Raw genomic sequence first — 14,014 nt, 5'->3', positions numbered from 1 at the left:
AGAACTAGATTCTTCGTCGTGGCCGCTTAAACACGGAACCCCTTTTCCTAAATGGCCGTGCATAACAGCGTCCCGCGGGTAGAATGCATCCATCCAACCCCGGAAACCGTCCACTCCGCGGCCCGCGAGACATAATACCGTTTGATGACATCATTAAGCCGGAGCCGGGCTTATTGTTTCTCATAAAATCGTACGTGCAAACGCGCATCCTCTCTCCACCGTCTTGTCCGTAATGTTTGGACGACGATGACGTAGCTGGCCGAGGCGAAGGACACAGGCGTCGTTGTCTCCATTTTCCACGACGGGACAATAAACCGGGTATAAAGTTATAATTAAATGGCTGTAATGGCGCGTGTTTGCCACACGTGACGCGACACGGATTATTATTGCTAGAAGGGAAATAAATCTTCAAGCGTCTGGGACATGCTGTGTAGGCACGTTGATTTTTTTTGGGGTTGTTTTTTTGTGGATTCTTATTTCGGTTTGTTTTCTTAATTTTTAATAGAAACGAACTAAATTTGGATTTGTGAATATCTTATAAATTAAATTAGGTTATAAAATAAATATTGCACTTTGAGAATTGTTATCGCGGATTTTTAGATGCTTTTTTTAATGGGAATAAATAATTTTTGATATAAATGAATTAAATTGGATTTGTATAATTTAATTGGAATAGTGATGCTATGTCGATTTTTTAGAAAATTTAAGGGATGTTTTTTTGCTGATTTTTAACATTTGAATCAGAATTCATGCTTTTTAATTTTTAATGAAAATAAATAATTTTTAACGAAAAGAAATTAAATTTTAATTTGTATTTTCTTTTCTTTTTGATTTTAAAACTTTTTTGAATAAACATATAAATTCTATCAAAATACAAATTTTATAAAAGTTATTATTCCATATTCTTTTAAATATTTATTGATCTAAAATTTTATTCGCTGAAATAAAATATAATTTCAAATTCATTCCAAAAAAAAAATGTTACAAATTATCTGTTCTGATTATTTATAAAAATTCCATAATCACGATTATTATGTTTTATTGAAATTTTAAAATTAATAACTTGTAACTTAGAATTAGTAATTAATAGATTAGATTAGGATAGGTAATTTATCTTAATATTTATTTTATATATATAATGTGCAACTATATTTTTCTTAATAAAATACAATATTTTACTAAACACTTCTATTACATCATTTTTAATAATCATAAAAAAACATGTGAAATCATTTTAACGAATAATTCTAATGTTAAACAAAAATTATATAAATTGTACTACTTTCAAAAGTCATTGTCTTACAATTTTTCTACTGATTTCAAATCCTTTCTATTAAAATAAAACTCAAAAATCTTCAAACAAAAAAAAAACTAATCTAAAACCAACAACAAAATTTCTAATTTTTACTATTTTTTAAAATATTGTACTTCAAAATCTTAAACAATAATTGTATAAATTCTATCAGATTATCTTTTAGAAATTACTATATGGTTTCCATTCATTTCAAACTCTTTTCAAAATAAAACTTAAGAATCTTTGAACTATATTCAAAAAAAAAAAAAAAACAATTCTGAGCTTCGACCATTTACAAATATTCCACAATCATGACTATGTTTTTATATTATTTAAAAATGATAAAATGATAAGTAAAAAATACAATAAAAATACAATTTCAAAAACCATCAAAATAAATATCGTATTACTTCAAAATCTTAAAATTATTCTACCACTTTCAGAAATCACTATCTCGCATCATTTCCACCGAAATAAAACTCAAAAACCTTCAAACTAACTATAATCCCCCTCCCCCTCAAAAAAAAGATCAAGCTGGCGAAATCACCACCACCGACCATCCTCTCTGACCCAAACTAAATCTCTCCAACCGTCGAAAAAGGAAGCGACCCCGGCTCGCCGCGCGACACTCCCCCACCCAATAAAAATAATCGCCATTGGGGTTCCCCGCTTTGGTATTCCGGTTGTATGTTTATCGCGCGATTCGTTCAACTAATGGGCCGTGATCGCCGCGATAATCGGGATCTTATCGCTTTCTTCCGGACACTTTCGCGGCGGCCAACTCTGGCGTGTAGACACTCCATGCGACCCGTGGTGTAAGCAGCCGATGGGGATAACCCCGTTCAATTTCGCCGTCTGTTTGCCGGCTGGATTCCGCTCCATTCGTTGGTGGCCGTATACGTGACGCGAAAAACGAATGCCGCCCGCGTGGTTTCCTTCTGGCCTGGTGGGTAATTCGAAAACCTTTCCGGAGAAGACGAATCGAGTCCGCGTGAAATTGGCCGCCATTGCTCGGAACGGTGATATAGGTGTGAGTGGGTAAAATGTTGCACGTTTTGTGCACGTTGGTTTCGGATAGTTTTAATAGTTCTTCTGTGGGTATTTATAGTTTGTAGAATCTTTTTATTGAGAAATTTATTTATTTATTTATTTATTTTTAAACGAAGTAACGATTCTAATTTGCTTCCAATATTTTAAAAATTGTTAAGAATTTTTGTTTTTTCTTTTTGCAAGAGATAAATAAATAAATAAATAATAAAGATAAATGAAGTATTGAAATAGAGGATCTTGAAATAAGAAGGTTAAGGACAATTTTTGAAATATTATTATAGTAATGAAGAAAAAATTGAAAGTATATATTTTTTTTTCAATTAGAAAATAATTTTCCAATTTATTATTTGAGAAGAATTATTGCATGTTTTTAAAGTATTGTGAGATAAATAGTAAAATGAAATTTGTGAATATTAATTTTACTATAGATAATAGCAATATAATTGAATAATTTGAAAATAAAAATTCTGTAATAAAAATTCTTGGATCTATGATAATTCTTTTGATGAAATAATTATATTTTCTTTATTTAAATAATTTTTATTTTTGAGTTTTATTATAATATATAAATTGCAAAAGATAATAAAAAAATTTTATTATTTTTGTATATATAAATTCTTAGTTTATAATTTATATAGTTATATAATAATAAAAAATATACATACTTACACTTTATATGTTTAAAATAATAGGAATTTTGAAGATTGAATTTATTATAATAGGTAGTTGCCAAGAATAGACATTAAGATTTGTAGTTAAAATTAATTGGTCATTATGATTTAACTATAAAATGTATTATACCTTAAGATTATGATATGCAGATTATGATATGCAGATTATGATATGTTAAAATTTAATTAAGATTATATTTTGTATTATTATGTTAAAACTTTAAAAAAAAATTGAACATATTATAATAATCTTTTAATTATAATATTAATTTTATTTTTCTAAATTTATATTCATGTTAAACAATTCTAATACTCTTAAACATCATGCATATATAAGAGATTAAAAAAAAGGAAATTTTTTACATTTTTAAGAATGAGAAATTTAAAATTCTTATAATTAGTATTTAGAAATTAAAAAAAAAAATTGTACATTGCTCATGTATTAAATGTTTGATGCATTTTTTGTTACAGGAGAGCTCACCTCAGAAATTGCCTTGAAAAGTTGAAGGTGTTGGTTCCGTTAGGTCCGGAAACCTCAAGACATACCACGTTGGGCCTCTTGACTAAGGCCAAGCGTTTTATCAAGGTAAGATTAAAAATTTCAATTTATTAAAAAAGAAAACACTTTATATTTTTACCATCAAGCAATTAAATTGTTCATAATCACAAAATTTAAAAAATTCCAAAAGATAATGATCTTTTTTGGTATAGAAATTAATTTGGCCAGTTTTTTAGCAATCTTTTTTTGACATTTATAATAATAAGCATTTTTCTTTCTATATAACATGAAAGTTATAAAAAAATATGATCTCAGTTCCGTGCACTTATAATGGATTATGCACTCTACACACCGAGCTTAAATTATTTCCTTCTCGTTTTTAATGGATTATATACTTAAAATTTGAACAATATATGGCTGAGAGATTACAAAATTATGTGTTACTGAGGAAAAGTATAACGAGATGAATTGTATATACGAGACAAAATACAAAAGACGAAAAGAAAAAAATGAAAAGAAAGAAAATGATGGAATTAACAATAGAAATTTGAATCCTCCAAAAGTTGTGTGCAAATATATAAAATTTAAATAATAAAGATTACATCAGAATCTCAATAATTGAAATGCTTTATAAATAATGACACAAATATATGTATATGATTATACGTGACAAAGGTCTCTTAAAGTCGTATATAATCTTAAAAAGTATATCAAATTTTGTCATCTGAATTTATTGAAATATCTATCGATGATTATGTAAGATTAAAATAATAATCAAACCTGTAAAGAAAAAAAAAACAAAAAAAAGAAAACGAGTTAAACTTCATTAGCTTCCATTTAACTATTGGCGAAAATTAAATTACTATAATTGAAATTAGTATTTTCGTTATTGGTCGAATAGATTTAAAAAACATTTGATGCAAATGAAGTATAATATTATTCGGTTAATTGTCGCTTAATTTTCCTTTTGTTTAATTATTCAGAATTATATATCTCCATCAATTTCTGGAATTGAATTTTCAGTTTTTGAAGCATGTACATACCTTTAGAAATTTATTATACCTTAGAAGGATATGCATCGTTAAACAAAATGCCAACCTTTTTTTTTTTCAGAACACATTTTCAATTCTGCGATAATTAATGGAGCACTACTGCATATTGAAATAAAATAGAACGACGAAATAGAATGCATTGGCATAGTTATAATACTTAAATAGAACAGAGATTCTGTAACCATAATTTTGAATGCCACAGATACAATGACCTTATTTCTATGCAATATGACCGTCAAGAGTCAGAAGGTGGGAGAGAATTAGGTGGTTTCTCCCCTTATCCCTATGCTGAAAAGTTTGTTCGAGGTTAGACAACTTCTCATCTCTGCATAGTATAGATGACAGCTTGTGAACATCGTGTATTGTTAATGATGGTTCAGAAACCACATTAAACCGCAACAATCTATGCTGATTAAATCACGCTGACTAAATATCTTAACTTATATAAAACGTCTTTTATCTTTCCATCAAACATTTTTAAATCCGTCTAGATTTATTAATTGACATTATTAATTGACATATTTGTTATTGATTTGAATTCTAGTATTACGATTGATAGTAAAAAATTTTTAATTTATTATTAAAAAATAATATCATCTTCATATCAGTATATATAATCACATATCATTTCGTGATGAAATCCCATCTAATGAAACGTATTATTCCTCCTTCACTTAATCTCCGCGAGGCAAGTTCGAGCAAACAGATACACCAGAATTGCCCATAAAACTGCACAGCGAGGGGAACACGGGCGGTTTGAATATTTCATAGGGTGTTCCACGAACTCGCGGCTCGCGAGAATCAACGAGCAAGAAGCACTTACGGAAAGCATCAAGCCTCTCTCCTATATCTATGCATCTTCGCTTACAGTAAAGAAAAAGAGAAAGAAAAAAAAAGAGAAAAGAAGAAAAGACAGGAAAATGGGGATGAAAGGTGGAAAGGGACGAGAAGAGATTTCTGGATGGAAAACGGGTCGGGTAATTAGCAAGAAAGATGGCGGAAAAGATGGCCGAGTGTGAAAAGAATCGTGACCGAGCTCGGTCGATAAAGAAGAGAGATGGGAGAAAAAGAAGTCCAGGGGCGGACAAATAAAGTATTACACGAACCGTCTCTCGACGAAATACGAACGAGACGCGCTCTTTTTCTCTATCATTAGATGGTCAGGCCTTTTCCATCGTTCAGACCTGTTCGATCGTCCCTCGGCTTTAATTTTTCCTTCTCTTCGTCCTGTACCCTCGACACGCTTCATTTCCTCTTACACTTTTTCCATCTTCTTTCTAAGCTCTTTTTCTTCTTTTTCTTGATGATTTTTTTTCTTGTTGTTATTTCTTTGGTATCTTAGCACTTTCGAATTTTTCTTTTATCTAATTTTTTTTTTTTTTGTTTAATTACGAACCAATGTAATATTTAATTTGCAACTATTTTTCTTATTTTCTTTTTTTTTATGAATTGTTTTATTTAGTTTTATTATCCGAATTTTTCATTTTGTGTACAAAATTATATTTTTGAAAATTATTCTATAAAAAATTTCCAAACAATTGTTTTTTTAGATTATAAACATTTTTTATTTTAAACATTCTTTCTAATATATGTAATACAGTATTCTCATTCAACAATTTTTTCTATTTATTACACATAGATGATTAAGTTATATATGATAAGTTGTAAATAGTATTATTATATACTTATTTATTATATTATTTAATAATAAATATGTTTTAACAAACAGATATAATAAATAAAGTTCTAAAACAAATTAGTTTATGTATCATCCTACATAAATTTAAAATTTAATATAAAATTTGATAATTTTGTTCATCTCGCATACTAATTAAAAATATTTTTTTAATATACTATATTTGAAAAAAACATTACATAAATTTTTTATTTAAATTTGTTAATAACATAACATTTAAATACATAGGTTTTATACATAATTTTATTGTTTAATTCTTAATAATATAATATTGTTTATATTATTTTTTTTCGATCTTTTTTCGATAATTAATTATAATAATATAATTGTATTATATCAATTAGTATATAGATAGATAGATGCATAGACTTCTTGCTTCTTTCCATAGGTTAGATTTTAATGTTTTCGTGATACAAGTTATCGTGATATGTCAGGTTGTTCTAAGAAAAGTTTTTTTTAGTTGGTGAACGTGACTGCAGGTGTGTCATGAGACGTAATCGATGGGAAGCTATCAGCGCTGACTTGGTATAGAATAGACCTATCATCCAATGTATTTTTGTATCATAGCTGAGTGCTATATGACCCTCCGTTACCATTCTCGTGTCACATGCGACATTATCGATTTAAAATGGCATGAGACAATAGCAAGATTGGCAAAAAGAATTGCAATTAACTATTGAAATTATTTTTTTCTCTCTGATATAATCTTGAATTTGTAATCGATCTAGAAAATATTTGAAATTTTGAAGAAAATAGAAAAGATGAATCTTATTATAAAAGAATAAGATAAGGGATGATATAAGAAAATAAATAAATATGAAACTTGCTATGAAAAAATAATCGTAAAAGATCGTAAAAAGATCATATAGATCATTTTATTTGTCTGATATTCAAATATTCGTGAATCAACATAAACACAGATTAATATAATATAATTAGATTAATATAATATAATATAATATAATTAATATAATATAATAAAATTCTAATTCTTAAAAGTTAATTTATTTTTATTTTTTTAATTTATTTCCAATAATTCACAAGAAAAGATTAAATCATTTCTATTTTCTATAAAAAATCTCTAAATATTCTTGTATACTTTGGTATTCAAATATCAAATTTAGAATTATCGTGGATTAATATAAATAAAAATTAATAGAAATAAAGAATATTAATATTTTTTCAACCTAACTTATTAATCTATTCCAAAAAGATTTATAATTTAAAGATTTTATTTGAAAATTTATTCAAAAATTTCTATTAGATTCATATTAAAATCTCTCTAATATGATGTATTACAGTATTACATTAATAGAAATTAATAGAAATTAATAGAAATTCTATTAATAAGAAGTTTATATTTTTTTAAGCTTAGCTTAGCTCTTCTCTATTTTCAAAATTTCACAGAAATACCATAAAGTTAAAAAAATCCCTAACACATAATTAGTCTCTAGATTTTTCTAGCACTCAAATCAGATATTTATCATTAGAAATTAAATAATTCTATTATCTAATCTTTAAATATTAGCAATTTTTTCTTTCTCTGTTTCTAAAATTCCACAAAAACGTTAAACTATCAAGAAATTTCTATGTACTAACCTAGGTCATTCATCAGTACCCAACTGCTTCGCACAAATCGAAATATACAGAATGCGCAGTGGAAATGGAGGACAGAGGTGAAATCTTGGCGCGGATATCTAATGCACGGGCCGCGTAATGTACAGGTACCTGCAGCGGCTCGAATTGATGTATACCGAGAAATCTCCCACGCGGACTCTATATGCATGGACGAACGGTGGATACGCGCCGGTGCACGCCGTTCTCTGTGTAAACCATAGCCTGGCAGAGGAGCGACAGCTAGGCGAGTTGGATGGGAGAGGGTACATAGACAAACACGCGTGCATAGTCATAGACCGTGCACGCACGCACGCCACGATGCATGGCATTGTGCCGGCCAGCTTGTAATTTACTAACTACGCATCCATTGTCCGTCGCCACTCTATCTCGCCGTTCTCGTCGCAACACCTTATTCTGACGACCCGATAAAGTGAATGTTTCCGAGTTTCTCATCATCACAGATTTTTCGGCTAAATTTCATTTTAGAGGTTTAACAACATTTTCGATCTATTTATCTTTTGAGTATTTTGATGTGTGATTTGAGTAGGAAAAATATTTGGTATATCGAGAAATTATTGTATCATAAAAGTATATATATATTATGGTTTATCTTGACGTCATATGCTTAGTATGTAAACTACGTGTTTACAGAGGCGAATCAGTTTCACAGATGAAGTAAGGTATTTATAGGTCATTCATAGTGATGATGACGTACACACAGATATTCTTTATTGAAATTCTGGGACTGTGGGACTGTAGATAATGCAGTTTTCTAATTTCCTTAAGTATTTTAAGTAAGGTATATTAACTGATAATTAAATTTTTATTTATTAAAATCAAGTTTTGTTTATATTGATTTTAGGATACATAAAAATTCCTTATTTTTATTAAGTTTAAAAATAGCAAAACGTGCATAGTATATATTAACATTAGATTATCTTTAAATATTTATAATTTTTAATAGAATGATTTTTTTATATTAAAATTTATATTTTTGGATTTTATTCATCGAATAATATTAAAATTAGGCATAAAAATTAATCAAAAATTTTTGGAAACGAAGTTTAACTCTTTTTATTTGCAGAGGATAATAAAAAAAGAAAAAGATTTATTTTTAATATATGTGATACTTGTTAAATAAAAAAAAAAGTCCTATTAAACTTCCTAAATAAAAGAAAAATCTTAATAAACTTACCAAATAAAAAAAAAAACCTTAATAAATATGGATTGAAAAATTAATATTTTTAAAGTTTTAGAAAGATATATATAATTTTTTTTTTAATTTAAAATGAGTGGCTTGTTTACTTCAGAAATTATCCTGCTACATATAAAAAGTATATGTGGAAATGAAAGAACATATAAATGTAAAAAATTTTCTATATTTTCTACGAGGAAAAAGGAAGTAGATAGTTTATTAATCAAAATAAGTAAATAAATCATTTTTTTTTAATGAACAAAAAATTGTTTATAATTTTGAAATTATTAATTTTTAATTTATTTATAATTATTTAAAACATTATTTATAAAATATTTGTACTATTTTTTAGTTTGATAAGTATTTTTAAAAATTATTTTTAAAAGTTTGAGTTTTTATCATCACGATATTGATGTTTTATGCTTTTCTTTTTTGAATTCAGGTTCTTTTGATGAATTTTTTGTTCGTTAGTTGTAATTTGTATTTATGAGTTGCACTCTTTTGAAAAGAATTTATATTGTTCCACTTTATAGAGGTATTTTTATATGATGTATTGGATGCCCTACATAATTTTACAAGTTATTTATTCAAAATCATTGCAATCTTTTTTTTTCTAATTAAGTTATTCATTGTGATGGATTTACTATTTATTTAAATTTAATAGAAATTTGAAAGATTTGTCTTATAAATTTTATAAATTTTAATTTTAATATAATTATAATTTCAAAGTAGAAATGAATATTTGATAAAATTTAACAAAATATAGCTAACTGAGCAAATATTGACTCTGCAAAATCCAAAATTTTGAAGAATACTACGTAAAAAATACATGTTAAAACGAATATAAATATACATAACTATATTATAAAATGTATGAGAAAATCTAAATATAATATCTTTTTTTAAAATATTTTAAGTATAAATAAATTTTTACTTTGTTTAAAAATTTTGAATAAAAGTTAAAGTTTTTGAGGCAAAGAAGACAGGATACGACTTGTTTCTATTCCATCCTTTTTTCACGAATATTTTTCCCTTCCAACTCCCCCTCCCTTTGCCTTTAACCGACACTCTCACCCTCCTCCTGTTCTTCTTTATTATTTTCCTCGTGAGGAAAGATTAAACCTCACCCTATCGCTTCCACCGTATCCTCACCTTTCACCCTCTTTCATCTTACACTATTTATCTTTCTCCTCTTATCTTCTTTCCCGTGTCACTTCCGTTACCTTTTATTTAGGACAATATTCCATCGCGAAAAAAGATTCTCTCCATTCTCGCTTCTCGATTTGATGCTTTCATTTTTATCTCCCTCTTCGCTATCTCTACTTTTCATTTGTTTTTTCATTTTTTTAAATTTCTCTCCCCTCTTTTTTTTTTATTTTTCTCTCTCTTATTTTTCTAGCCTTGTCGTTCGAATTGTAATATTAAATGCATTTAAATGAAACGATAAGCATTTATATTATTCTTCTAATTGTCACGTTATAATAGGATCGGACATGATAACAACGGTGCAATGCACCGTAGCTCGCGGAAGAAGGAAAGTGGGACTGCGATTGCGTTAAAGAACACGACAATAGCTGGCTTCCGTTTTAGAAACGATGTCGCGGTTCTCCGTAATCGAGGTGACAACGATTCAACCAACGTTGAAACGGTGCTTATACTCTAGGAATGATAATAAAGCACGTCATTTAGAATTGAGGAATAATTCAAGGAAAAATATAAACTGTGTTCCTTTAAATTAACTTTTTTCATTATTTAGTACGTTATGATAATTGGATTATTTTTATTTTGTATACAATTGAATTAATAAAAGTATACAAAATTTATATATTAATTTATAATTATATATTATTTTGCATAATATAAGTTTCATTGTATAATTATATTTAATTTACAAAAATCTACTATGAATCAATATCATTATTTTGTTAATAAAAAAATATTTTTGCATTTCTTAAAATACTTACAATAAATATATTTAAATAGACTTATTGTTTATTTTATAATTTAGAAATAACAATTGTTAAAGATATTTATAAAATGCATAAAGTAATTTGATGATTTTTCTATATTTATTAAAAGGATTTACATGATATAATTCTCGTAAGTATTCATCTAATTATTTTTTCATATAAATATATCATCTAACGTCTATTTTTGCATTTAGGCAAAAACTTTTTAGATGACGTTACTCATGAATCTTCTAAATCTAATTGAAAAAGATGGAAACTAATTTGGATTATTAATTATTTATAGGCTTTTAATTAAATTAATTAAATTCATTAATAGTAAATTTTTTTGTCAAATCAAATTATTTTAGCTAAATATACGAAGCTTAAAATAAATCTTTTTTAAATTAAATTATTTATAGAATCCAATTTTAAAATCTTTTCTCCCTAATAAAATTATTTACAGAAATATTTAGTAAATAATTTAATTTTTCAATCAATTTTCTTCCTAAGTTATTTATTTATTTATTTATAAATTCCAATTTTATTTCTATCTTTATAAGACTTTTTTTTTCTAGAAATTATTTACAGAAAAATTATTTCAATCTTTTTAAATTACATAATTCTTTCCTCATTCACGATCACGCAATACAAGATAATTTTATTAATAAATACGAAACTTTCGTCCAATAGACTATTTTTATCGAAAAGAATCAATCAAATCCATATGTCAAATCCATATATCAAATCCATATGTCAAATCCATATGTCAAATTCATATATCAAATCCATATGTCAAATCCATATGTCATACGAAAGACTTTTTCTCATTAATTCATACTATCGTACGATTCAACATTTATTTTGCTATTCTATTCCTAAAGCTCTTTCAGGGAATGTATCAAAGTCGTTCAAAATTCGGACACTATCTCGACGGTATCATATACGGTTTGTGATTCTCGGTGACATAATAAACAGTGAAATTTAACGTCGCAGCTGCATGACCGATTCGTATTCCGCGTGGTACGCCGCAAGCGTACATCGTATCAGGCTTTATTGGCCAGTAGGACATATACGTAGGTTCCACCTTGCGTCAAGGCAGGATGCAACACTACGTGGAATATAAACTGGCGCGTTATTCGATCGAAGAATACGCACGCAACGCTGCATAATGCCTTCGGGTACGCATTTTATTTACATTATTCAACCACCGTACGAATACGCGTTTCACCGTATTAGAGGCCGGGATAATTGCAGGAAACGCTTTCGCATCGGAGAGAATCGTCATTATGCTTCCGTGGAAGTCATTGGCCGGCTATTGTCGGCTTTTAGATTATTTTCTCCGGTAATTGTGTTACATACGAATCTTCTGTGTACCGGAAATAAACGATGTTTAAGTTAATAGTCTTTTAATAGAAGATCTTGTAGCAAGAGGACAGATTCATTTGCAATAACTAATAATTAAGGAAATTAAAAAAAATTGCTTACAAAATTATTATTTGAATTACAAAAAACATTAAAATTGAAAATATTTGATTTGTTCACGGAATAATTGATGAAGTGATAAGTTTTTATTTGAATTTTTTAAATTTTTACCAAAATGTCAAAAAAACGATTATTTTTTTATTAAGTATAACAAATATATAAATTTAATTTATTGACTTATTGTTGTGTCATCAAATACAAGAAAAAGTTTTGTTAAATTTTATTGTAAAACAATCTAAACTAATAAATCGCTTATTTTTTATCGATATCCACATAAAGAGAATTTTTAATTATTATTTAAATATGCATAATAACTTGTAAATTATCATTTGAATATTAATCGAAATTAAATTAAAATTTTATTTAATAATATATCTTATTTTATGATATTAATTGTAAATGAAACACAATAAAATATATGTAACAAACAATGTATAATAACTTAAGTTATTTTTTTATTGTTATAATCTTAATAATATAACAAAAACAATATTCATAGTGAATTAATAATTTATTGATAAAATATTTTTATCTTTAATATTTGGTATTTGCTATATTTCTTAGTCCTAACAATTGCAATTATGTCACACTTTTACAATGCTCTTTAATTTTTATACAAGATGTTAATATATTCATAGAATATCTTCGAAATCGATTGTAAAAGTAAACAAATAAAAATTAGTATATAAAAATGGTTTATTTATTACATTATAAGCAATTTAAGCTTGCATTAGATGAAGCGAGGTATTTATAATTATCATTTATAACTTAATATATAAATTTCAATCGACATTTTTATAATAATTTTTACATTTGTTTCGATCCTTAGAATCAAGTTTCCAAAAGGATATTTCACAAATATATAAAAATCCTATTAATTTATTACATAATATACATAAATTCTTAATCACTATATCTATTATATGGAATAGCATTAAATATTAACAAATATTTAGGCAAATAATTTTGAAATGAAATGACTATTTTCCTTTTTTCTTCTGATGTATGTACATTCCTTTTCTTGAAATTTACATTTTTTTGTCTCTATCATAAACTTTATTAAGTAAATAATACATAAACAAGACAAGATTCCTTTTATTATTAAGAATTCCATTGTAGCATAGGATTTCTAATAAAGAGGATGAATTATTATTTCCAAATAATCATTTGAATCATTTATATATACCTCTTAAACTAATTTCAAATAATGAATTATTTATTATAATCCATTTTGAAGTGTCATTATCATTTCCAATTATATATCCTTTATATAATTTTCAAATGATAGATTATTTAAAATAATTTACTTTAATCAATATTAATTTAACGAGAATCATTTCACTTTAATAAGAATCTATTAATCCAAACCTAACCTAAACATATCATAACATATCAAACCATTTTACGTTCCATTATTATCAATTGTTTCCAACAATCCTTTTCTAATATTTAACTCGTTTCATTGTTAATTTATGTCTTTCAGTTGAAAACTGGAACTTCCAATCGAAT

General features: G+C 26.6%; 1 protein-coding gene across 6 annotated transcripts in view; it reads left to right on the top strand.

Moving 5' to 3' along the window:
- Window positions 1–14,014, top strand: part of Mad (MAX dimerization protein) — a 409,447-nt gene that overhangs the window by 222,130 nt on the left and 173,303 nt on the right. For all 6 annotated transcript variants that reach the window (XM_026445284.1, XM_026445282.1, XM_026445281.1 and 3 more), the window contains 1 exon segment: window positions 3,487–3,601. In XM_026445284.1, the coding sequence (XP_026301069.1) occupies window positions 3,487–3,601 (115 nt within the window).

This window comes from Apis mellifera, linkage group LG15, assembly GCF_003254395.2.
Source record: "Apis mellifera strain DH4 linkage group LG15, Amel_HAv3.1, whole genome shotgun sequence".
Classification (NCBI taxonomy): Eukaryota; Metazoa; Arthropoda; class Insecta; order Hymenoptera; family Apidae; genus Apis; species Apis mellifera.
Note: the sequence above shows the minus strand (reverse complement) of the source record. Positions and strands in the feature narration are given on the sequence as shown.